The sequence below is a fragment of the Leguminivora glycinivorella genome, chromosome 6 (genome assembly GCF_023078275.1).
Source record: "Leguminivora glycinivorella isolate SPB_JAAS2020 chromosome 6, LegGlyc_1.1, whole genome shotgun sequence".
Lineage (NCBI taxonomy): Eukaryota > Metazoa > Arthropoda > Insecta > Lepidoptera > Tortricidae > Leguminivora > Leguminivora glycinivorella.
Window position 1 is genome coordinate 19,568,942 of NC_062976.1, and position 23,748 is coordinate 19,592,689.

The 23,748-nt window shown below is 40.0% G+C and overlaps 1 protein-coding gene across 1 annotated transcript; it reads right to left on the reverse strand.

The window, feature by feature from the left end:
• Positions 1 to 10,373: 10,373 nt before the first annotated feature.
• On the reverse strand, positions 10,374 to 23,366 carry LOC125227582 (centromere protein I-like). Its single transcript, XM_048131922.1, has 13 exons — positions 23,135 to 23,366; positions 22,776 to 22,928; positions 21,844 to 21,929; positions 21,585 to 21,692; positions 21,157 to 21,300; positions 20,538 to 20,597; positions 20,317 to 20,429; positions 19,162 to 19,322; positions 17,135 to 17,292; positions 16,145 to 16,288; positions 15,439 to 15,571; positions 14,043 to 14,214; positions 10,374 to 11,005 (listed from the first exon to the last, which is right to left on the reverse strand). The coding sequence occupies exons 1-13, from the start codon at positions 23,301 to 23,303 to the stop codon at positions 10,609 to 10,611; spliced, it is 1,998 nt and encodes a 665-aa protein (XP_047987879.1). The 5' UTR covers positions 23,304 to 23,366; the 3' UTR covers positions 10,374 to 10,608.
• Positions 23,367 to 23,748: the final 382 nt, after the last annotated feature.

A 23,748-nucleotide genomic window follows, 5' to 3' on the forward strand; every position in this document is an offset into this window, starting at 1 on the left:
TCCTCGAGCTCCGGCGCGGCACTGAAATCGCAGGCGTCCGTCGCCGGTAAAATAGCGACAGGAAGGCTAGTTTTCAAAAAATTGGCAAAAAATCATGATAAAATATTATAACGACAAATGGATAACAGCAGTTTAAGCACATTGTGCAGATTATTTATATACTAAAATAACTTCGATAACATGTAGATTTTCGGAGAAATGATCACTTGTTTCGATGTATTTTCAAGACAAAATTGAGTTCGTTTTACTTTCAATTTCTCAATTTCAAAGGATTAAATGATAAATATTGTTTAATGGGCCTTAAGTACAAGATATTTGGAACTTAAATTTACCTCATTTATGAGAGTGATCTTATCAAATTGTACATAATAAGAGCTCCGAATTCTGTGCTTCACGCGGTTTTTCCTAAACGAGCATCAGAAAAACAATCATTACTAATTGAAAAAGCTTTTTTTTTCATATGTTTTTTATTTAACCGACAGTTAATAAGATGTTCTAACTGAAACAAGTACTTTCACTGTCTTTTAGTATGAGTAAAGTGTACAATTTTGTCGATAAATATTGTGCATTTTACAATATATCGCCTTTTTTTGTCATAGCGCTCTTAATATAGATATTTTAATTCAATATTGGTTGATAGTAAGCGCAGTAACTACTCCTTTGCTTCTTTGAATTACGTTAATATAAATAGATTCGTTTTACAAAAACTAGAATGAATTAGGTTTTTTCCTTTGGCTAGTCTTTGGCCAAGAGTTAGCCCATTTATAATTTAAAAAAAAAGTATTCACCCAGTTGTAAACGCCTTCGTAATTCAGCAAAGGTATTTGTATAAGTATTAACAAAGAGGATCGAGTATTATAGAGAGTTACTGTTGAAGTAAAATGTGTAATCGCAGTGCATAGACTGCCATCTCTTGAGACAGGCTTAAAACTTTTGAAACTCAATTTTGACAATTTGGCCCATATTCTTAGGATATGTGTTAAAATGTCAAATATTAATATTAGCGCCATCTAGCCGAGCGTACCCCAAAGGTGTAACGCCATCTAGGCCACCGTACCTTTTTCTGTATGATACTGAGGTACGTTTTTTTCTTAGACTTTATCTGTCTATACGGAGTTAAATATGTTTTTGGTATTAAGTACACATTATAAATCTACAGATCTGTCTCCATTATTTTCATAATCTTGATAAAAGTAATAAACAGTCATAACGCGATTTTAAGATTTTTTTTTCTGATCATTTCTAAGACGCTAATCGACGACAATCCATTTTTTCCGTTATTTTATAGGTAACAGTGAAGTAACATAAATCCATTAATAAGCCTCTTACCCTATCCGTCTAAAGTCAACATCGGTGTTCTGGAGAAGGCGGGTGGTGTCCCCTCTCCCGTCGCCATGGCAACGGACGGGGGCCGGGACCCGAATTTTATCGATTCGGTACAGACAGCAGCGGCGCTCGCCTACACTAACACGATTCAACGCCCGTGTTTGCAGATCTCTGAGGTTTAGAAGGGCTTTGACATTTGGACTGTTTAAATATGTACGTGTAGCTAAACAGGCCTCGTAAAACAAATTGCTCCTGTGCGCTTCTGGAGATAAGCGTAGACGAGGTTCATAGGCATAGGACCCTGAAATCGTATACCTAAACCTATACATACATGTATTTGTTCTTATCATAGAATTCATAAATAGTAAGTAAAATTGTCTCGAAGACATGCTTTTAAAACAGACTTTTAATATATACTTTAGGTACTAAGTTTGCCAAAAGGTGTAGGTAGGTAATGAATACAAAACAAATAATATTAAATAATAGCACAAAAACACAGGCACACACAACTTGCTGATATTACACGATTAAGATTTTATACCTACTCGTATCTTTTTTTTGTTTTATTTTAAATAGTCAAATTACACGAAAGAAATGACTGCATGCCCAAGATGCAAGAAAACTAAACAAAATAAAACGAATAAAATTAATAAGAATTATCTTAAGACTCCTATTTTTTTAGACTCCTATATTTATTTATTTATTTATTTATTTGAAAACATATTTCAATTTCAATATATATGAATCTACAATATATTTATACAATTTTCATAGCTTTCTAACTACCTATCGTATTTATTTTGTTTATTTTTACGCCTTAATTTAACTCTAATTGCTCTTCCCTGTTTAGATAAGTGCCATCAAATTATTAAGCGACCTCGTGGAATATGGTGAACATTGAACCCCAAATACAGGATGTTCAGTGTAGGTACTAAATAAGTACCTGAGAAAGACATAATAAACGTTTACAAATAATTAGTTCGCACCAAGCTAAGAGAGATGGAATGGGGTCAATAAATAGCTATGTGGAGCAGTCTTGGGGCGCTGATAACTAACATTTTCTAACATAAGAAAAGCTCCTTAAAAAAATGGAACAGAAATCGTCAAATGACTAAATAATATTTTCATGCAGTATTGCTCTAGGTATACATATTTAATCTACGGTTTGTCGGTACATATTCTTCTCGCCATCTTATGCTTCTTTCCGCCACCGCTATACTGTTACTTAGGCGACAACATTTCCATTTTCACCATTTCGGTTGACAGTCCTCAATCCTCGATTGAATGTTTCTCCAGAAATTTCTTGCTAGCAAGCAGACCTCCGACAGGTTTATAATAAACCTGTCGGATACTGTTTTCCCTGACCAATATGATACACGACCCTCAGACTCAAGAAAAGAGCTTGTTACCTAGTAGTTATGTACATATTACGAGTACCTATCAATTCGATCTTAAAACCGCCAACCCACTCGCAGCGTCTCAATTGTTACCTACAGGTGTAGGGATTGCAATCCGGTCTGATATCCAATCCGGCCGGATCCGGCCGGATTTCGGTCCCAATCCGGCGGATCCGGCCGGATCCGGCCGGATTGGCCTTGAGGATTAAACGTACCCAAATAGTAACTTTTTTTGTATGTTTTCAGCATAATATGAGAAATATGATGGTATTTTGCTTCACGATTAATAAACTAAAAGTTGAAAGCTTAGAAATCAACATTTTTACCAGGTAACAAGTAAATTTTACTAAAATAATCAGTCGCAAATAAAATTCTTTCGGTCTTTTTAAACTTTCATAGGATAACAAAATTATTTTTACTGTATTGTTTTACAGTAATACCTATAGAGCATTTAAGATACAATTAGAATGGACATTATAACATTACCTACATGCATTATGAAATAACTATTTAAAAAAAGTTATGTTTTGTGTTGTTTTACAGTTAACTTTTCTCACACTCAAAGAACTAAAAAAAACTAGAGTAGCTAAATTAAAGTCACCAAGAGTAATTTACCTTAGTACTATTTGCTATTTCTGAAACCACAATCTTACTGGATACCTTTTAAAAATGTTCATATTTAAGCTTTGAATTATTTTTTTATAATTCTTGTAGCACTGTGCCCTCATACTTTTTCTTATATCATGCTGAAAACGTTGTTGTTCTTGTAGTCCTACGTCACCACTTCTTAAGCTCGCGCCATGCCTTCCTATCTTCAGCTACCCTCGTGGCCTCGCTACAGCTCGACCCGCTCGCTCGTAGTTCATCCTCAACGGACCGCTTTCATGAGTTTACAGGGCGCCCGGATCCAAGGCTCCTTCCAGCGGCAGGCGATTTCCAGCCGAAAGATATGGTTGCGTTTTCATTAACGAGGATCAGGGCGGCCCCGCGCTCGCTGGGCAGACGACATTGAGGCAGTGTCGATGTCGAGCAACTGGCTCACAGAGGCACAAGACCGAGAACGGTGGAAGAGGTTGGAGGAGGCCTATACCCGGAAGGGGTCCTAAAAACCACTAATATACTTATATTTAAATTTAGTTAATAAGGAAAATTTTGTAAAGTGTTTATGGAATAAAAAGGCTTTTTATTTTATTTTATTATTTTATTATTATTTCGTTAGAGGGAACTCTTGGAATTGTGTGCTACCAATGTACTTTTTGTGTCGCGGTTTTTTCACTAATGGGTGTTTGCTGGCATATGCTCAATAGGTCTTGATTTCGGATAGTTTGGCCAGAAAACGCGAAGGATCGATCGACCTCAGTGACATGTTAACGAAAAGTTTTGTCGTATGGCTCTTTGTCACTCTCCACTATTTCACATTTTGCATCCAAACAAACAATTGCACAGATTTCACTACAGATTCAAGGACGGAAAGTTTGACGCGTCACTTGAGCACATTATTTTACTTCCAAACGGCCTAGTAATGCAAAAAACGCACGTATTAAATTATTTTTTGATTGAAAATCAGACCGGATTGCAATCCCCTGTTGAGCTACGTTCAAATGTTAGTGTAATTGTTATTTTTTTGTACTATTCTAACATATTAAATTACATTACCGGATCCGGTACCGGATCCGGCGAATTTCACCGGATCCGGTAGCATGAAAAAAGCACCGGATCCGGCCGGATTACCGGATCCGCCGGACCGGATTGCAATCCCTATACAGGTGTTCATGAACGACGATAATTGATTAGCATCAGGCAATTCATCCTAACCTTCCTTAAAATAAGAAGTTTTCAATGAAGAACTATCGAATAGTGAACGGAAAGTCATTGCCGAATCCATTCATCGGTCAGGACATTACGTATGCACCCCGTTCTAAGCAAAAATTTGATAACAAAAAAATGGGAGCAGTAGTTACCTCGCCGAGCGAAAATACAACACTCAGAGCGTTTTTTGAGTAGGGATAAAAGGAAAGCGGGGTCGTAAAGGGTTTGTAGTAGGGTTACCAAGAACGAGTTTTATATTTCTGGCGAAATCCCTGATCTTGGAAAATTTCCCTGACACATCCTTCACATCAATGGAATGTAAGTTAGTTATGAGAAACTATATTCTTCATATATTTCAAACCCTAAATAAGGGAAGCACTATTTTCGTCAGCAACTTACCAAAAATATAGAGTCAGTAATAAGATTTTACTCCAGACCAAATCATAAGTTTTGCAAACCATTCAAATAAATCCCAAAAATCACTATCATCGAACAACAATAACAAACATGAAGACAGCGGCCGATAATGTCACATTTTTCTGCATGTTTCTAAATCGACAATAAAGTACCGAATAGGGATGTACCGACTATTGATTTGGCCGACTAGGCCGACTACCGACTAGTCGGCGCTTGAGTGGCCGATTAGTCGGCCGACTAGTCGGCTAGTCGGCCAAAACATAATTTTCGACTAAATTCACATTTTGAATGTCATATTTGGTTCTACGTTCGCGCTTTTTATGATTTTTTACAGGTTCAAAGGTTCATGCTAATATTTATACACATTTTCCATTTTTAACAAGCGGCTTGGCTTAGTGGGTAGTGATCCTGCCTATGAAATCTGTAATCCTAGGTAGGAAATTTATTTCTGTGATGATTACAGAAATTTGTTGTTTTGACAAAGAAAGGAATTACGAATAGGTACATAATGCAACCATAATTTTCAGCTGATAATTTAGTTTTGTACTGTTTTTCTATCAGTAATGAAGTGCCGACTAATCGGCCTCTTTTGCCGACTAGTCGCCGACTAATCGCCGACTAGAAATGTGGCCGGATAGTCGGCTTTCCCGACTAGTCGGCGACTAGTCGGTACATCCCTAGTACCGAAGTAAAATCCTGACGCCTATAGCATTTCCCATTTCTGTACAACTAAGCACCCATCCCACACGTCTCAAACAAAATAAAAATCTCCAGCTTACCAAACCGATATACAACACGCCTGGCGCCTGGTTACCCTAGTTCCAAGCGAGATATGAACTATTGCACCCTCCGCCGTCCCCTATCAATTGTTACCAGTTGCGCATATTTTTACCCACAAACACAACCCTCCGAGCGTGACTCGCCGTATTTCGTTATCGCTAGAATATATGAAGGTTGCGTAATCAACGCGGTACCACGGCATGATATTAAGATGTTTGTTTTCTTATTAGGTATGACGTCGCAAGAAAAATGAAAAGCGTTTTCAAACTTTTTATGCATACCCAATAAAGTTGATTCAAGAGATACTCTTATTTACTCGGAAACCTATTTAGTATGGACCATCAATCTAAATCCATTGATTTCGAAGCATGTCAGCAAAACTATTCGCTTTGCATTTCTGCATATAAGTTATAACGATGTATGCATGCTAAGTGACAATATGTTTGTTAGCTGTACCCTCCAAGAAAAACATTTTTTCTACTCCAGCACTTAAATTTGTCAATTAGATTATTGTCAGCGGTATCCAAATTAAGTTCATTTGAGTAACGATAAGAAAGTCTATTTGTCTATAGGTTCATATGATTACTGCTAGCAGTAATCATATGAATATAGGAGTTCTGTTAATTTTTTTTTTAAATCACAACTTCCATTTATCAGGTATGTTTTCATTTGCAGTAATAAGTAACTTTTAATAAATAATATAATATTTAGGTTCATAATTTAAATCAAGATGAAAAAATAAACTAAAATGCGTTTTACATATTAGATATTGCAAAACAAAGGTAAAAATCATAAGTTTATCCAATAATTTTACATTCGACATTTAAATATTCTTGAACGCAACCACATTTTTCGTAATTGAAAACCGGCTTATTTTCTATTTCTCTTGTCTATGGTATGTTTGACATTTGTAAACTTATCACTAACTGCTTATCACGAAACTATTTGAACTATTTCGGTGGTGTGTAGTTTGTTTTAATTCGACGTTATTGTGCAAAAACTTAAGTACTTAATTGTGAGTGATTCTGGTGAACAATGTACTTCCGAACAAATCAAGGCTATATGGCGCTCAAAGTGACTTATAATTTGTTACCTGAAAAGTCAGATAAAGCGTACCAAAAATGTTATGATTGTTTTGACACGAAAATTGCAAAAAAATGTTTCAACTTTCTCTGAAACCGCGTTGTTGGCACATTTTGAAAGAATTGTGCAACAAGTTCTCGCCATCAACATTGTGGACAGAATACTCAATGCTAAAATCCACACAAATTTCATTATATGAAGTAGGTTAGTAACCCATTTAATTATTCTCGAATAGGTATGTATTTGGCTGTCGTAGAAAAAGTATAGTATACAATCGTAACATTATGAAGGCTATAAAAGTCTCGTACCTTACTTAGGCCACTCGGCAAGCCTCGTGACCTAACCGCGGTACTCAACTTTTATAGCCTTCATAACGTTACCGTTATATAATATACTATTAAAAAGTACTTAAGTTATATTACTTTCATTGGTAAGTATATAATACGTGAAAGATCGCTACATTTCACGCAGTTTACACTCGCTAAACATTTTCCGTTCTCATTCCATGGCAGAAACAAGTGTTACAATAAGTACGGTACAGGCTTATAACAGCTCATAAACTCATCTCTAAAAACAAAAAAAAAACGCCGAATTCTTATACATCTTATGGATACGAGCTGTCCGCAAGAGAAATTACCATTTTGTGTTGTTTTGCAGACTGTAGTGAATAGGCTTAGAATAAATTGAAAAGTGGAAAAGTACTGCCCAGAGACTTGACACTATTATAGAGGTATATTCTGTGCTTGAGCCCACGGCCTTTGTATTCCTAAAGTAAATATATACCTATTGATGATTACCTCTTCTAACTAAGGCATCACATTCTCTGAACAAGCATCATCATGGCCTTCGAACGAAATTGATTAACAAGTGACACTGAAAATAAAAACTAGAATGTTTCACCTATAGCAACAAAAAATCTATTCAAACGTTCATGCCTACTAACGATCCTTAAAAAAGGCAAATCCAAGCTCGGCTGAATAAAATTACACGACCTTCCACAGACAAAGAACAATCAAAGGCAAAGCCGAACCTGCCGGCAAAAACAGTTTTTCCAGACGACTTCTGTTGACGTAATTCGTAAAAAGTATCGCAGGGTCCGATTAACACAGTATCCTTGAAGATGTCTCTCGCAAAAAGGGGCACGGAGGAACAAAGGCCCTGAAACATTTCTCGTTGAGGCGAGGGGGCCACCCGCCCCCCCACGTGCAGGCTCCGGCCGCGGTGTCCATAATTTATGCTTTCGAGCGGACCACGAAAAATAAATGAGCGCTAGTTACAAGAGGAAACGGGAAATAAGTTGTCAGAATGGGCGAGTCAATCATTCGGTTCTCGATTGTTAAACTTTGGAGTGACACCTTTCCGTTCCGTACTTCCGTACCTAGGTATAGCTGTAGATAGATAGACTTATTCGCATTGAACTTTTGCGCACAAATCTGCTGATGGACTTATTGTAGACGTACTACTAATCATTAGTCGAGCTACATTACATCACAGTCCACACCTAGCTAAGGAATCATTTTCGATAGAAAACACCAATCCGAATAGTAGTTCGAACTATATCCCTTTACATTTTCTACCGTCATCTGTTATGTAAGCAAGAATCCCATCAAAAACATAAATGTGATCTGTTATGTAAACAAGAATACGCTTATGTCAGACTACACACACCTACATAAAAATTTACAATGACAAACTGTTTGTCATTGGGTACCTAAAAACAAATGCATGCCTATAAAAACCCTGAATAAATTGTACTATCTACAGTACCTACATACATATCTGCATTGGAGAAAGGTCTATTGAAAATTCTAAGCTTCTTTTCACACATTATTTTCAATGCCATCGAAGAAAAAAGCTAAGGTAAGGAGCTATTTACCAACTCGCACAAATTACTCCTTTTATAAAAGTCTCAAACCTTACAATACTCTATTGATAATTTCCTTTTCAATAAATATAACGGAAACTCGTAAAAAGCTTACAAAGAAATAACGAAACAATATAAAGCGTCCCTGCGCGTGCAAAAATAGAAGCGATGGCTTGGTCACCCTACGCAGGACAGCGGAGCTCAATAGAGTACCCATGCGATAGGATACATAATACATCATGATATTGTATTAATTTGTGCCCGCCGCGTGGCGAGGGTCGCGTTTTTAGGGAGTAATTAATGGGCCCGAGCACCTCTCGGGCTTATTTTGATTCCTTGTTTTCTTTCTCTTGGCGAATTGAAAAGCGATGGACGGGCGAATAATTTAATCAATCCCGGTAAATTAAGGACACTCAAATATTTTTTCAACCTCTGAAAACAGCCCCGCCTTCAGTCACGGACAAAGGACGAGCGTCCTGAATCAATTAAGTGCTTCGAACAAGAGGGCTTAACTAAAAAGGTAGAAAGAAAAATCTATTACATTTTTTTTCAACAAGGACGATAGTATCCTACCTATGAATCCATACTAATATTATAAATGGGAAAGTGTGTGTGTCTATTTGTTTGTCCGTCTTTCGCGGCAAAACGGAGCGACGACTTCACTTGATTTATAATTAGGTTAGTATTGTCTCTTTCTAACCCCCCACTTCCCTAAAATGAGAGGTGGAAGTTTGTATGCAGCATTCCGCCATTTTCGAATTGAACGCGAGCGAAGCCGCGGGCAAAAACTAGTAGTAGAATAAAGTATAATGGGTTGACAATATTGACATAATTATTGTAACTGATTTAAGTTCCCAAAGAATAAATTGAAAAAAAATTAAAAACATGCGGTTTTGATAAAAAAAATATTTATTATATTATCCACAAAATAATAAGTTTTCAATACATTATTGTCACATGTACACATTATTGTCTCGCAAAATAATAACGTTCTATTCTCATCACATTTACCCACATGAATGGTTTACAATGTCTTTGACGATTACTCTATGATTTGATTACGTCTTCAATCAAACGTACACAGGCGTTCCGCTGATTACATTCATTAATTAGCTGGGATAGATGATACTATAAATAGATATAGACACGGTAGAATGCCTTTCTCCAATAATAATTTATCCATCCAAGTATGGAAGATTTAACCGTTGTGTTTCTAATTTTAATTTTTAATTTTAGTAACTTAATCAAAAGCAATTAATAGATACACACTTCATTCATCGAGTCATTCTGATTTTGATAATCGTTACAATTTCATTGAGTACTAATAATTCATTTCTTATTATACACACATCATTACCAGGAATTTATTAGCTATTAACCGGGTCCACACAGAGCAAGGCACGCCGCGAGGCAATGTGCTGACGCGGCAGACGTCCAATGTAGACGACCCTCGGGTGAAGTGCCTCGCTTGTGTGGACCGGGCTAATCACTATTCACTATGGAAATCCCAAAATGTATGGTTAATTGGTTACTTACATAATAGTATTTTTTTTATCATCATAATTAAACTTAAGTAAAAAAGTGAAGTATAAATTAATATCTGTAAAAGGCGAAACCTAAACCTTACCAGATTCTCTGAATTTGTGTCAAATATCTCGTCGATCATCAACAATCAATCATTTATGCTTCCTGTAATGTACTGTATTAAACATTTATTTGTCACGTTTAAAACAACGCGATGAACATGAGACTTAGTCAAACTATAAGTATAGTTGTTGGTTTCGTAAGCTGTCTTATACTACTCGTACTACTTAAACAAGGCACGCCGAGGCAAGCACTTCACAATCTAGGCTAACTTACGTCAAAACTTTACACTAAAACACATTTAAAGCCAAATTGTACTTAAATTTCTACATACAAGGTTCAACATGTTTAAGTAACCATTTTTCTACCCCAGCCCAGCATGTTTAATAACGTAGATAAGTGCGTAAACTCCTTGTTTATGACCGCATCAAACCACAACTCATTGTCAGCGAAGGACGAGTCTAAAGCGTCAGTTTGTATGTACATGTACGGAGCGAAGGCTAGATGGTTCCTTATGCTTAGCGCCGAATCTGATTCTGGTATGTACTCTGTTAGTTTTTGAACTACTGTGGGGTGTAACCTTTGGAATACCAGACCGGTCTGTCGTCCTGAGAAGGTGCCTTCGTCTACCAAGCATCGTACGACGTCTGAGGTGTACCCTTTGAGCGCCCTCTTTTGTTCGGTGTAGCTTTGATCTTTCCTGTTCTCCTTATTTGATTGCATCGCGAACATTATTTCTTTGTATCTGAAAGAATGATTATTTTGTCAGTTGCTTTGACAAAAAGCGTGTACCGGAGGTTCTTTATGAAATTATTAGTCCATATTTTATTGCTCTGCCAGATTTCCAATAAAGGGAATTCTAATGGCAAACAGAAATACCATCTTGATTTGATACATGTATAATTGTATATGTTTCATTCATGTTTCATTCGCGAAAAAATAAAAATAAATCAAGTCCTATCGACTAATGCAAAGTAACGAATAATAAACTAATCTTCCAACATAAATATTAATATTCCATATAGAAAACAGTAAAATAAATATAAATATTACTTACAAGATCTTATAAAAAAATGCCATCAAAAGTCAACAATAAATAAGGCCTGGTACCATAACACAATAATTGACAACGTTTCAAAATTTTCAATGTCCCTAAATCGAAAACCATTTCGAGATATACGCTTGTAGATCACATAAATATTTTTTTTAATTTTTTTTTCCGTATTTTTAGTATAAAAAATCTTAAAAATAGTTTAAAGGGGAAGTGACGTCAAATAGCTGATTTAGAGCTGCCACTATACCAAAAAAATCTTCCAGTTGGGATGTCACTTGAGTTTGAAAGTGACACTTATCACAGTTCGTACCAAAGATATTAAAAATTTCATGGCTTAGTCTATGGTTCGTAGTCATTCACTATGGTTGACAGTGACACTTGACAGTCAGACATACCGGATTGTTTGAGCTGACTGTTAAAACTTTTTTTTTAGAAATGATTTTGTCGTTTTTTTAGGTGTATGAAATAACACATGTGACGTCACGAAGCTGTGTCTTGACGTTTGTAACTTACGCTCTTTCTGCTCGAAGTAGTAATAAGAAGGGATTTTCTCATTAAACTAGCAGTTTTTGGAAAAATAAAAAAATACGTGTATCTTTTAGTATTGAGTTCTTTCAAACCAAACAATAAAAAGTAGTACTCAAAAATATGAAATGTTGTCAATTCCAAATAAAGGTATTCGAAAAATTCACGTAAGATACGAAATAATTTAAGCAGAGTGTAATAACGCCATCTGTTTAATTTCATGTTAACTACGAAGTTGAGCGCGTTCGCTTAGCGAAGCTACGGCCTAAAGTAGACTTCGTCCGTATGCTGTTTTATTTGGTAGAGTATAGGTGTAGCTTAGAATCGTTTAACGTTGGCAAATAAAAGTGTTTGTTAAGGCTTACTAGGCGAGACCGTAACTATATAGTCTGATAAAATTTTAAACATGTTCAATAAAAGTTTTCAAATTGCACAAAACAAAATCAACTCTATTCCAGTTCCTATATTGTCTTTAGGTTCAAATTAGTCTGTGAAAGTTTTCACGTGTTGCTTGTAAGTAAATTTTATAGCCAAATCAATGAATCAAACTGTAATTTTCAGAGCTGGTAAGAATAGAGGGTCAAGCGGCACTTGTACTGTTTGGGGTGAGACTAATGCATGGACTCACGTCAGAATGACGGCAGCCATCTTGTTTAGCAGGTCGGCGGAGACGGTCAGCAGGGGCAGTGTCAGCGCTAGTGGCGGGGGCAGTGCTGGTAGCGTCGGAGGATCGAGCGATAGCTGCGCTCGCGCTATACCTACAGAACGCGCTGGTGATACAGCAGTATGTAAACTGTACTCACGTGAGGATGAGGGCCGCCATCTTGTCCAGCAGGTCCGCGGAGACGGTCAGCAGGGGCAGTGTCAGCGCTAGTGGCGGGGGCAGTGCTGGTAGCGTCGGAGGATCGAGCGATAGCTGCGCTCGCGCTATACCTACAGAACGCGCTGGTGATACAGCAGTATGTAAACTGTACTCACGTGAGGATGAGGGCCGCCATCTTGTCCAGCAGGTCCGCGGAGACGGTCAGCAGGGGCAGTGTCAGCGCTAGTGGCGGGGGCAGTGCTGGTAGCGTCGGAGGATCGAGCGATAGCTGCGCTCGCGCTATACCTACAGAACGCGCTGGTGATACAGCAGTATGTAAACTGTACTCACGTGAGGATGAGGGCCGCCATCTTGTCCAGCAGGTCCGCGGAGACGGTCAGCAGGGGCAGTGTCAGCGCTAGTGGCGGGGGCAGTGCTGGTAGCGTCGGAGGATCGAGCGATAGCTGCGCTCGCGCTATACCTACAGAACGCGCTGGTGATACAGCAGTATGTAAACTGTACTCACGTGAGGATGAGGGCCGCCATCTTGTCCAGCAGGTCCGCGGAGACGGTCAGCAGGGGCAGTGTCAGCGCTAGTGGCGGGGGCAGTGCTGGTAGCGTCGGAGGATCGAGCGATAGCTGCGCTCGCGCTATACCTACAGAACGCGCTGGTGATACAGCAGTATGTAAACTGTACTCACGTGAGGATGAGGGCCGCCATCTTGTCCAGCAGGTCCGCGGAGACGGTCAGCAGGGGCAGTGTCAGCGCTAGTGGCGGGGGCAGTGCTAGTAGCGTCGGAGGATCGAGCGATAGCTGCGCTCGCGCTATACCTACAGAACGCGCTGGTGATACAGCAGTATGTAAACTGTACTCACGTGAGGATGAGGGCCGCCATCTTGTCCAGCAGGTCCGCGGAGACGGTCAGCAGGGGCAGTGTCAGCGCTAGTGGCGGGGGCAGTGCTGGTAGCGTCGGAGGATCGAGCGATAGCTGCGCTCGCGCTATACCTACAGAACGCGCTGGTGATACAGCAGTATGTAAACTGTACTCACGTGAGGATGAGGGCCGCCATCTTGTCCAGCAGGTCCGCGGAGACGGTCAGCAGGGGCAGTGTCAGCGCTAGTGGCGGGGGCAGTGCTGGTAGCGTCGGAGGATCGAGCGATAGCTGCGCTCGCGCTATACCTACAGAACGCGCTGGTGATACAGCAGTATGTAAACTGTACTCACGTGAGGATGAGGGCCGCCATCTTGTCCAGCAGGTCCGCGGAGACGGTCAGCAGGGGCAGTGTCAGCGCTAGTGGCGGGGGCAGTGCTGGTAGCGTCGGAGGATCGAGCGATAGCTGCGCTCGCGCTATACCTACAGAACGCGCTGGTGATACAGCAGTATGTAAACTGTACTCACGTGAGGATGAGGGCCGCCATCTTGTCCAGCAGGTCCGCGGAGACGGTCAGCAGGGGCAGCGTCAGCGCTGGTAGCGGCGGCAGTGCTGGTAGCGTCGGAGAGTCGAGCGACAGCTGTGCGCGCGCTATTCGAAGCGCGCTAGAGATACAGCTGTATAGTGCTCGGTGATCGTCTGCGAAAGAACAGTTTGTTTTGAATTAGATAACCCTTCGTTTGAGCATTCACTGAATAAAGAAACAAATGGGCTAGTTTCCTACGCTTAAAATAAAATATTTTATGCAGTGCACGAAATGCACCACTCAATTAGAAGAAAAATATGGACAGTAGTTATGTTTAAACATAATTTCCATTTAACCTTTTAACCGCCAGAAATGTTTGATCGAGCGTGCTCGTGTCGCCACCGACAGGTATTGTACCACGCAGAGTAAGGTTGGCATAGTTATGGGAGTTATAAATGGGCTGTAAAAACCAAATCAGATCTTTGTCTTATTTATCAGACTATGGCGGAATGAGCTGGATATGTGATGTCTTATATATCAGACTCTGCACGGGAAGCATGGTCGCGCGATAGACGATAAAATATCAGGCCGTCCCTATCGCACTTACAAATAGTGCGATAGGGACGGCCTGCTATTTTATCGTCTATCGCGCGACCATGCTTCCCGTGCTGGCGGTTAAAGGGTTAATAAGTCAAAGAGAACGCTATAAAGTAAATGAATTGATCGTGACGTCATTCCTCAGTATTTCATAGTAATTCCATATTAGCAAATCATTTTGACAGTTCTTAAAAAGAAACTGATTTGACCACAGAACTTAATTTAGATAGAAGAAACAAATTCATATATTTGTATAGGGGCCGAGCGTGTCAAATTTTGTACTGAAGTTGATTCTTGCCTGTAATTTTAAATATGTCTCAGGCTCTTGATTGTTCATAATTTTTGTGTTGTTGCAATTGAATATCACGTAACGAGGCATTTTTTGTTTTGGTTGACTTCAACTTACAAAAATTGACGCCCGAAAGCTGCAAGCTGCGAGTAAAGACGGACAACTCAGTGGATTTCACTGAGTTCATTTGACACGCTAAGTAGATACGTTTGCTTGATCTATGGATTTGACTAGTAGGAAACTAGCCTATTATGCGTTTATCGCACTGATACTGGTCCGCACTCATGTGTGTGATACAAGGTTTCGCGCTGTGTACAGACAGATTCGCATCTTATCGAACTTATACTTTTGGTGTATCCTAGTAACCTCCGATTTTCAGTTTTTACTCCTTATCTCCCAATCAGTTAGAATAGTCTGTCTTACAAATTAGTGATTCTGATTTGTGGTATCCCTGGACCAATAAAACAACCAATAAGAACAATATCAATGTTATCTTTGTATTATACTGTACCTGGATCAACCTGCAACGCTCGGCCACTCATAGTGCTTATAGTGGATGCTACGTAGCTCAGCGCGTCCTTGTAAATGTCGCTCGGCATCACGGGAGACACGAAGTACTGCCTCCTTCGCGTACTGGCGTAAACCTGTAAACAATACACTATTATTTACGGACTATCTATTATATACCTTATCGTTTCGACTGAGTTCATTTAGCACGCTTAGTTGCGTTTGCTTGATCTATGGTACCGTTACCTTTAGTACCGTTTCGTAACTAAAAATTGGTAACCAGCTTCGAAACGGGAAAAAAATTCCAATTCGTAACTGGCTTCAAATTGGAACTTTCTCATTACCGATTTGTAACCACTGACATTCGAGTAATTTTTTAGGATTCCATAGTCAACTAGGTTAACTAGGAACCCTTATAGTTTCGCTCTGTCCGTCTGTCCGTATGTACACCGTCCTAGCTTCGATTTGGTAGAAACTCCGATCAATGACTCAGGCCCAATACGTAACCAACTACAAACAGGGAATTTTGTATTCCCGTTCTGTAGCCAGTTACAAAACTTAGTTACCAAACGGTACCACGCTGGCCCAATACGTAACCGGCTACAAACCGGGAATCTTGATTCCCAATTTATAGCCAGTTACAAAACTTAGTTACCAAACGGTACTACTCTGACCCAATCAAGATTCCCGGTTTGTAGCCGGTTACTTACTAGGTTCGTGTACATGATGGCGAGCGTTCGTAATATGGCGCACTGTTGCACAGGCTGCGCGCGATGGAACATGCGAGCAATGGGCTCGAGCACTGACGGCAGCAACTCTGGATCTGGTTCCACCCACTCCATTAACTCCAAGATCTGCGGAACAGACAGGGTTGGTTTTTGACATTAGAATTGTTAGGTTTATTTATTAATTTATTAAATTTAAACTTTATTACACAATGAAAAAAAAGTACAAATGGCGGACTTAACGCCTAAGGTATACAGGATGTATTTTGTGTGGATCAGTGTGGGCACCTATCAGATTCAGTGCGAAAACGGTCTTAAAAGACCTTCCCTCTGTTTCGTTGATTTGCGTTGTAGAATATGAAGAATATCAACGCAACACTGCGCTTCTTTTTTAGCTAACTTGATTATTTGATGTAAATGCGTATAAATTACATAAATATACGGATGTACTTACGTTAATACACGGTTGGCGACATATTTCGAGTCATTTGAAGACCCATTTATTATCAGTACCCTCGGCGGCTACCCTCTATGCGTTCATGCCTGATTACGGGTCTCCAAATGACTCGAAACATGTCGCCGAACGCGATGTATTAACGTGAGTACATCCGTATATTTAAATTGTTTGATTAAATTGTTAAATCTGTTGTGTTGTGTCATTTAGTTCATGAAACGTCCGTTGGCGCTAGTACACGAGCGCTTAATGTCACGCCACGCTATGTCGGATATAGTTACGTGTATAGTTTCTTCTTTTGTATGTTACCTTCCGTGATTTGTCTCACTTAATGGTCTCACCGGAAGACCAGAGCTGGAAGTCCCCAGCAATATGCTGAGGTGAGGCCATTTCGTGGCACTTTATTACTATTTTATGTCAGTGTAAAATTGTTTAAAATATCTGTGTGCTTTTGAATAAAAAATATTCTATTCTATTCTAAATAATATATCTCACGAAAGTTCAACGTCTATATAGATTACCTCGTTAAAGTAGTGGGTCTCGTCCCACAAAGGCAGTAGATGAGCGAGAAATGCAGTAGCGGCCCTTATGGGTTGACATAACGTGCGTTGTAGAACAGCTACGCAGTGCAGTGCGTCTCTCTTCTCAAGCTCGCTGTGAGGTGACGCGTCGAGAAAACCTGTCGAGGGAGAACATAATGTTGTAAGCATTTCTAGCCAACGATCCATACTAATATTATAAATGGGAAAGCGTGTGTGTCTTGTTTGTTTGTCCGTCTTTCACGGCAAAACGGAGCGACGAATTGACGTGATTTTTCAAGTGGAGATCATTTAAGGGATGGAGACATAGTGACATAGGCTACTTTTTGTCACTTTCCAACGCGAGCGAAGCCGCGGGCAAAAACTAGTATTATAAATGGGAAAGCGTGTGTCTGTTTGTTTGTCCGTCTTTCACGGCAAAACGGTGCGACAAACTGACGCGATTTTTAAGTGGAGATAGTTGAAGGGATGGAGAGTGACATAGGCTCTTTGTACCCGATGCGGAGCCTGTACTGTAGGAGGGACACTGGGCCGCAGCAGGCACACTTACAGCCAGTGAGCATGTAGTGCAGGTCGTGGTCCAGCGTGGCCTGTGTGCGTGCGTCGCTGAGCGCGAGCAGAATGCGGCCAGTGTTGTTGCGGAGTAGCGCTCGCAGTCGCGATGCGGAGCCTGTACTGTAGGAGGGACACTGGGCCGCAACAGGCACACATACAGCCAGTGAGCATGTAGTGCAGGTCGTGGTCCAGCGTGGCCTGTGTGCGTGCGTCGCTGAGCGCGAGCAGAATGCGGCCCGTGTTGTTGCGGAGTAGCGCTCGCAGTCGCGATGCGGAGCCTGTACTGTAGGAGGGACACTGGGCCGCAGCAGGCACACTTACAGCCAGTGAGCATGTAGTGCAGGTCGTGGTCCAGCGTGGCCTGTGTGCGTGCGTCGCTCAGCGCGAGCAGAATGCGGCCCGTGTTGTTGCGCTCGCAGTCGCGATGCGGAGCCTGTACTGTAGGAAGGACACTGGGCCGCAGCAGGCACACTTACAGCCAGTGAGCATGTAGTGCAGGTCGTGGTCCAGCGTGGCCTGTGTGGGTGCGTCGCTCAGCGCGAGCAGAATGCGGCCCGTGTTGTTGCGGAGTAGCGCTCGCAGTCGCGATGCGGAGCCTGTACTGTAGGAGGGACACTGGGCCGCAGCAGGCACACTTACAGCCAGTGAGCATGTAGTGCAGGTCGTGGTCCAGCGTGGCCTGTGTGCGTGCGTCGCTCAGCGCGAGCAGAATGCGGCCCGTGTTGTTGCGGAGTAGCGCTCGCAGTCGCGATGCGGAGCCTGTACTGTAGGAGGGACACTGGGCCGCAGCAGGCACACTTACAGCCAGTGAGCATGTAGTGCAGGTCGTGGTCCAGCGTGGCCTGTGTGCGTGCGTCGCTCAGCGCGAGCAGAATGCGGCCCGTGTTGTTGCGGAGTAGCGCTCGCAGTCGCGATGCGGAGCCTGTACTGTAGGAGGGACACTGGGCCGCAGCAGGCACACTTACAGCCAGTGAGCATGTAGTGCAGGTCGTGGTCCAGCGTGGCCTGTGTGCGTGCGTCGCTCAGCGTGAGCAGAATGCGGCCCGTGTTGTTGCGGAGTAGCGCTCGCAGTCGCGATGCGGAGCCTGTACTGTAGGAGGGACACTGGGCCGCAGCAGGCACACTTACAGCCAGTGAGCATGTAGTGCAGGTCGTGGTCCAGCGTGGCCTGTGTGCGTGCGTCGCTCAGCGCGAGCAGAATGCGGCCCGTGTTGTTGCGGAGTAGCGCTCGCAGTCGCGATGCGGAGCCTGTACTGTAGGAGGGACACTGGGCCGCAGCAGGCACACTTACAGCCAGTGAGCATGTAGTGCAGGTCGTGGTCCAGCGTGGCCTGTGTGCGTGCGTCGCTCAGCGCGAGCAGAATGCGGCCCGTGTTGTTGCGGAGTAGCGCTCGCAGTCGCGATGCGGAGCCTGTACTGTAGGAGGGACACTGGGCCGCAGCAGGCACACTTACAGCCAGTGAGCATGTAGTGCAGGTCGTGGTCCAGCGTGGCCTGTGTGCGTGCGTCGCTCAGCGCGAGCAGAATGCGGCCCGTGTTGTTGCGAAGTAGCGCTCGCAGTCGCGCCGGACGCGATACGGAGCGATGAACGCTATACTGAAGTAGTGATACTGGGCTGTGGAATAACAAATATAAGTATAATAGCAAAATACTCTAACGTATAGACGACCGCAATATCCTTTCAATGCTATGGAAAGACATCACGTCCACTTTCAAATCAGCGATAGAGGCCATTTTGAAATATGGCGTAAACAAAGTCAATCTTAAGAGGGCTTTCGTGTTAAAAATAGCGAAATCGCAACCGAGCGCTTGATCATACCGTGTGTGGTATCAAATTAAAGGGATTTGCGAGTAGTTTATAAATATATATCACATTATAGGACTTTTTCTACTTGATCTAACAAAATATGAGAAAACGTCCAAAAGTGGTAATAATTGTACCGGTGAAGGCTCGTTTTCAAAAAATTGGCAAAAATCAATAATAGTAATTTATAATCACTAAGGCATAACAGCAATTTAAGGAAACGTTGCAGATTAATTTAGTACAAAACTTACTTCGATGTGATGTAGATTTTCAAAGAAATTGTCACTTAATTTTAGGTAATTTCTGAAAAAAATTGAATTCGCCTTAGGCTAGTTTACTCTTTTTCAAAAACTTAAAATAAAAATCTAGTCTGAAATGATTCTGATACAGGATATACGAATTATAAATTTACCCGTTTTAATATTCAAAATTGTCCAAATTTTACAAATAAGATCGACTGATTCAGCTCTATACGTGCGTTTTTCTAAACGTGCATTAGAGAAAAATTCATAATTAATTTAGTGAGTTAGTTTTCAAAAATCCAGTCTTATAAAAATCAAGATAATAAGATGCTCTAACTGGAACTTGAATTAAATAAATCTATTGGATAACGGAAAGTGTAGTATTTCACCGACTAAAACTATCAATTTTACATTATTTTGACGTTTTTTTTGAAAGCAGCCTTAAGTTTACCTGACTACGACAACGCAAAAGGAGGGTTATGACAATGTTAATCACTTATTTGAATACTCAATTACTACTACTAATAGGATATTTCAATAGTTATTAATTCAATTATACTTACTCAGTGAAATCTAGATAGTTCTTTTGAGGCTCTTTGTCTTGGTACTGTTGTGATCCAATGTTCAAAAATTCTATATTAGGTACCAGTGATTCACCCTTCTTTGCTTTTCCTCCCTAAAACACAAAGTTTATCTTATCTATTAATTACATTCAAACAAAAGAAGTCTAGAAAGATTTAGCTAATTTTATGAAGATAAAAAATATTAAAAAATAAATATTTACCAGCATGGGATTTGTCCACATTAAATGTTGATTCAGAGATCCCTCCTCGTTTCTTTGTTCCTAAAACATAAGAAAAATAGTTATAAATAAAACTACAATAAGTACAATATTAAACTACAATATCATATATATGCATTGTGCTCAAAGTGCTCATACATATTCCGAGCAAAGCTTTGCTCCTGCTTTACCAACCTTCTGTACTTCCATATAAAGACACTTTCCACATCTCAATTCTCAAATTTATGCAGAAACATAATCTTGATATCACGCTGATACAGTGTGGATAGTGCCTGTTTTTAAATGGTCTTCTCCATTCATCTGAGTAATTCCCGAAAAATTTGTACATTTGGTGTCTCCGATTTTGATAAAAATTTATAGGCTGATAGTTTCTTATTTGTTACCAGATTTCTATACATTTTCGGTAACAAAAAAGAAAAGTTTCATACAAACCGATCCTAAGACATTTCGGGAAACCTAGGGGATCTTGCTCAGCATCATGGACTCTAGCAGTCTACCAATTATTATCAAAATCAAAGACGTGATCCAAATGTAGGTACAAACTTTTTGGGAATTGCTGATCTTATACGTTTAAAAAATTATTGCAATAATTTCTAGTTACCTGCCATTTCTTAAACCTAGTCAGTAGGGTGATGTTGCTCTTGAAGGTGGTATGGATGGGGACAGCAGGGATGTCTTCTGGCACACACTCGGGCTTGTAGGACTTGAACAAGCCTAGTAACACTTGCAGTTGTCGACACATGCTCTGAAAAATGAACAATCAAGGGTTGACAGTTTCAGTGGGCATACAGTTTCATGTGCTCTGCCTACCCCGCTGGATGTATGTAGGTTGATGGACACATGACAGGGAGCTTCTGTGTTCAAATGCTGATATCATAGCAGTTCAAAATTCATGTTTGGTTTGGCATTTTTATCCCAAAACTAGACATTGTCATATATTAGTAAAATACAGGTCAAACTTCAGAAATGCACAACAGTAGTTAGTAAAATGGATGAGTGTTTAATAAACTTGTTGTTACGAGTACATACCTTTTTACTTTCTCTCTTCTTGGCATAGTCAAAGAGCTCCAATACTCTCATTCTAGTGACATCTGTTGGCTTTGTAAGTGTGTATACCAATTTCAACACATGGGCAGCCTAGAAAAAAATGTTTCTTTTTTTAAATGTTCAATGAAAGATAATTTATTCAATGATAAACTATGACTGATGATGGCAAAATAAAATTTCTAGTTGAAATAATTTATTGAGATTAACAAAAACTTAACTGAAAAATTAAAAATAAACTTACAAGCACTTCATAGGTGAGGAAAGAAAAAAAAACTTCATATCCACAGTCTAGAGCGGTAATGTCAACAGACTCACAATCCATAGCAGCTGGAAATGTATTGAAATCACATTTATAATAATAAATAAATAGTATAGGATGTTCTTACAGAGATTGACTGAGTCTCACATATGAGTCAAGAAGGGTTGTCTTGTGGGCACTCAGACAACAAAATATGTAATAAGCAAATCATCACTATTTTGAAAAAATCTTGTATCTTCTGTCAATGAAAAGATGTACAGTCAGCTGCAGAGTAAAGGATACCCCCTTGCATACAAATTTCTATGTAGGGGGGTATACTTTTCTCTGCAGCTGACAGTACTATAAGTATGTATGGGATGCATATAGAGTTACTGCTTTTCAACTTTGAGTAGCAGGTTGAGATACAAGATTTTTTTCATAGTAGTGACTAAATATATTCATATAAAACACCTGTGACTCAGTAACAAATAAATATCTATGCTCATTACACAAATAAATGCCAGGATTTAATCCCAGGACCGCAGCTTAGCATGCAGGCTCATTATGCACCAGACCAACTATCAAGATTATTATGGCGAAGGATTATGATTTAATGTTTATACTCTGGTGAAACTTACTCAGTAGGAAAAGGTGAAAAATTTTTAAATAATTGGTGGAGATGGTAATCCCAGAGACATTTTATACACATAATACTCCTTTTAACACTAAAAACCTGGTGTGTCACAGCTAAAAAAATATAATTTGATCAAGCTAAGCTATGTAGCATATTTTTAACAGTTAGTAAATGAACCACTGGAACGAGGCCAAGGTGGTGGCTCAAGATAGAAAGTCGTGGCAGGATCTTGTGGAGGCCCTATGCACCAAAGGGGTGCCTTAGGACATTCAAATGAACCACAGTAAAAACCAGAAGTTACCTGTTAACCAGTCCAGAAGGAAAGCAATCCTAGTGAAGTTGGTCTGATCTTGTGCATTAGCCAACAGCCATCGCAGAGCATAGTCCACTGTTTGCTCGGTCACACTGTTCTGAGGTACAAGACAAACACCAATGCTGGTCCATTTTGTGATGGCTGAAATTTACAATTTACTCTGTTATTGGTGTTAAAGACACTACACAACCAAATAATTAAACTAGAACCACTAAGTCCTCAATTGATTGATTGATATATTACAGTAAATACTTGAGTATCTAAATGCACTTTACTTTGATAAAATATGTAAGTTGTTATGGACCGATATTCTTCAATAATAGCGAGTATATAAAATAGTTACTTACGTATTGTTAAATTTAACCAAAATATGAACAGTTTATGAAAATCTTCATATTCCAGTCCAACTGTGTCAACTGCATGAGCCAATTCATCGATCTTACTTTGAAACAAATCTTTATCGAAGCCTTTTTTCAGTGACTTTATGTAGTCAATAATCTCGTGTACATCGGACATAATGAATAAATAACAAAAACACAAGGAATAACACGATATTACACAGGAACATTGAAATCACATCAAAATAAATCAAATCCCAGAAAACGTTGGACTTTTGACATATAACACAGATAACATTAAAAAATAAACATTTTTTTTTTCTATAAGATAAAAAAAAATGACCAACATAGATGAAAATTATAATGAACATGGTTTTATCAATTTAATATATTTATATTATTACATTTGAAATATCACATTTTCGTAATTCTTGTTAATTACAAATAAACCTTTGAAGAGCATTTTCTGAATCAGTTTTTATTGAATAGCAGACTTCATAAACGCTAATATATCAAACGCCAACTTGTCTATGCTTGGCATTAGTCAGTGTGGCTATGCAACGGCACTTTCCCGACATTCTGAGTTAAATTGGCTTGAACACCTCCGCTTTTATTTATTGTTG

What these genes read in the sequence shown, in the direction of transcription:
- LOC125227582 (XM_048131922.1), bottom strand. Translation starts at nt 23,303, where the DNA reads ATGTCCGATGTACACGAGATTATTGACTACATAAAGTCACTGAAAAAA. An exon ending in TCCTCACCTATGAAGTGCTT is followed by an intron (nt 21,693 to 21,843) that starts GTAAGTTTATTT and finishes ATTTTTTTCTAG; the next exon opens with GCTGCCCATGTGTTGAAATT. An exon ending in ATGGCGGCCCTCATCCTCAC is followed by an intron (nt 11,006 to 14,042) that starts GTGAGTACAGTT and finishes TCATTCTTTCAG; the next exon opens with ATACAAAGAAATAATGTTCG.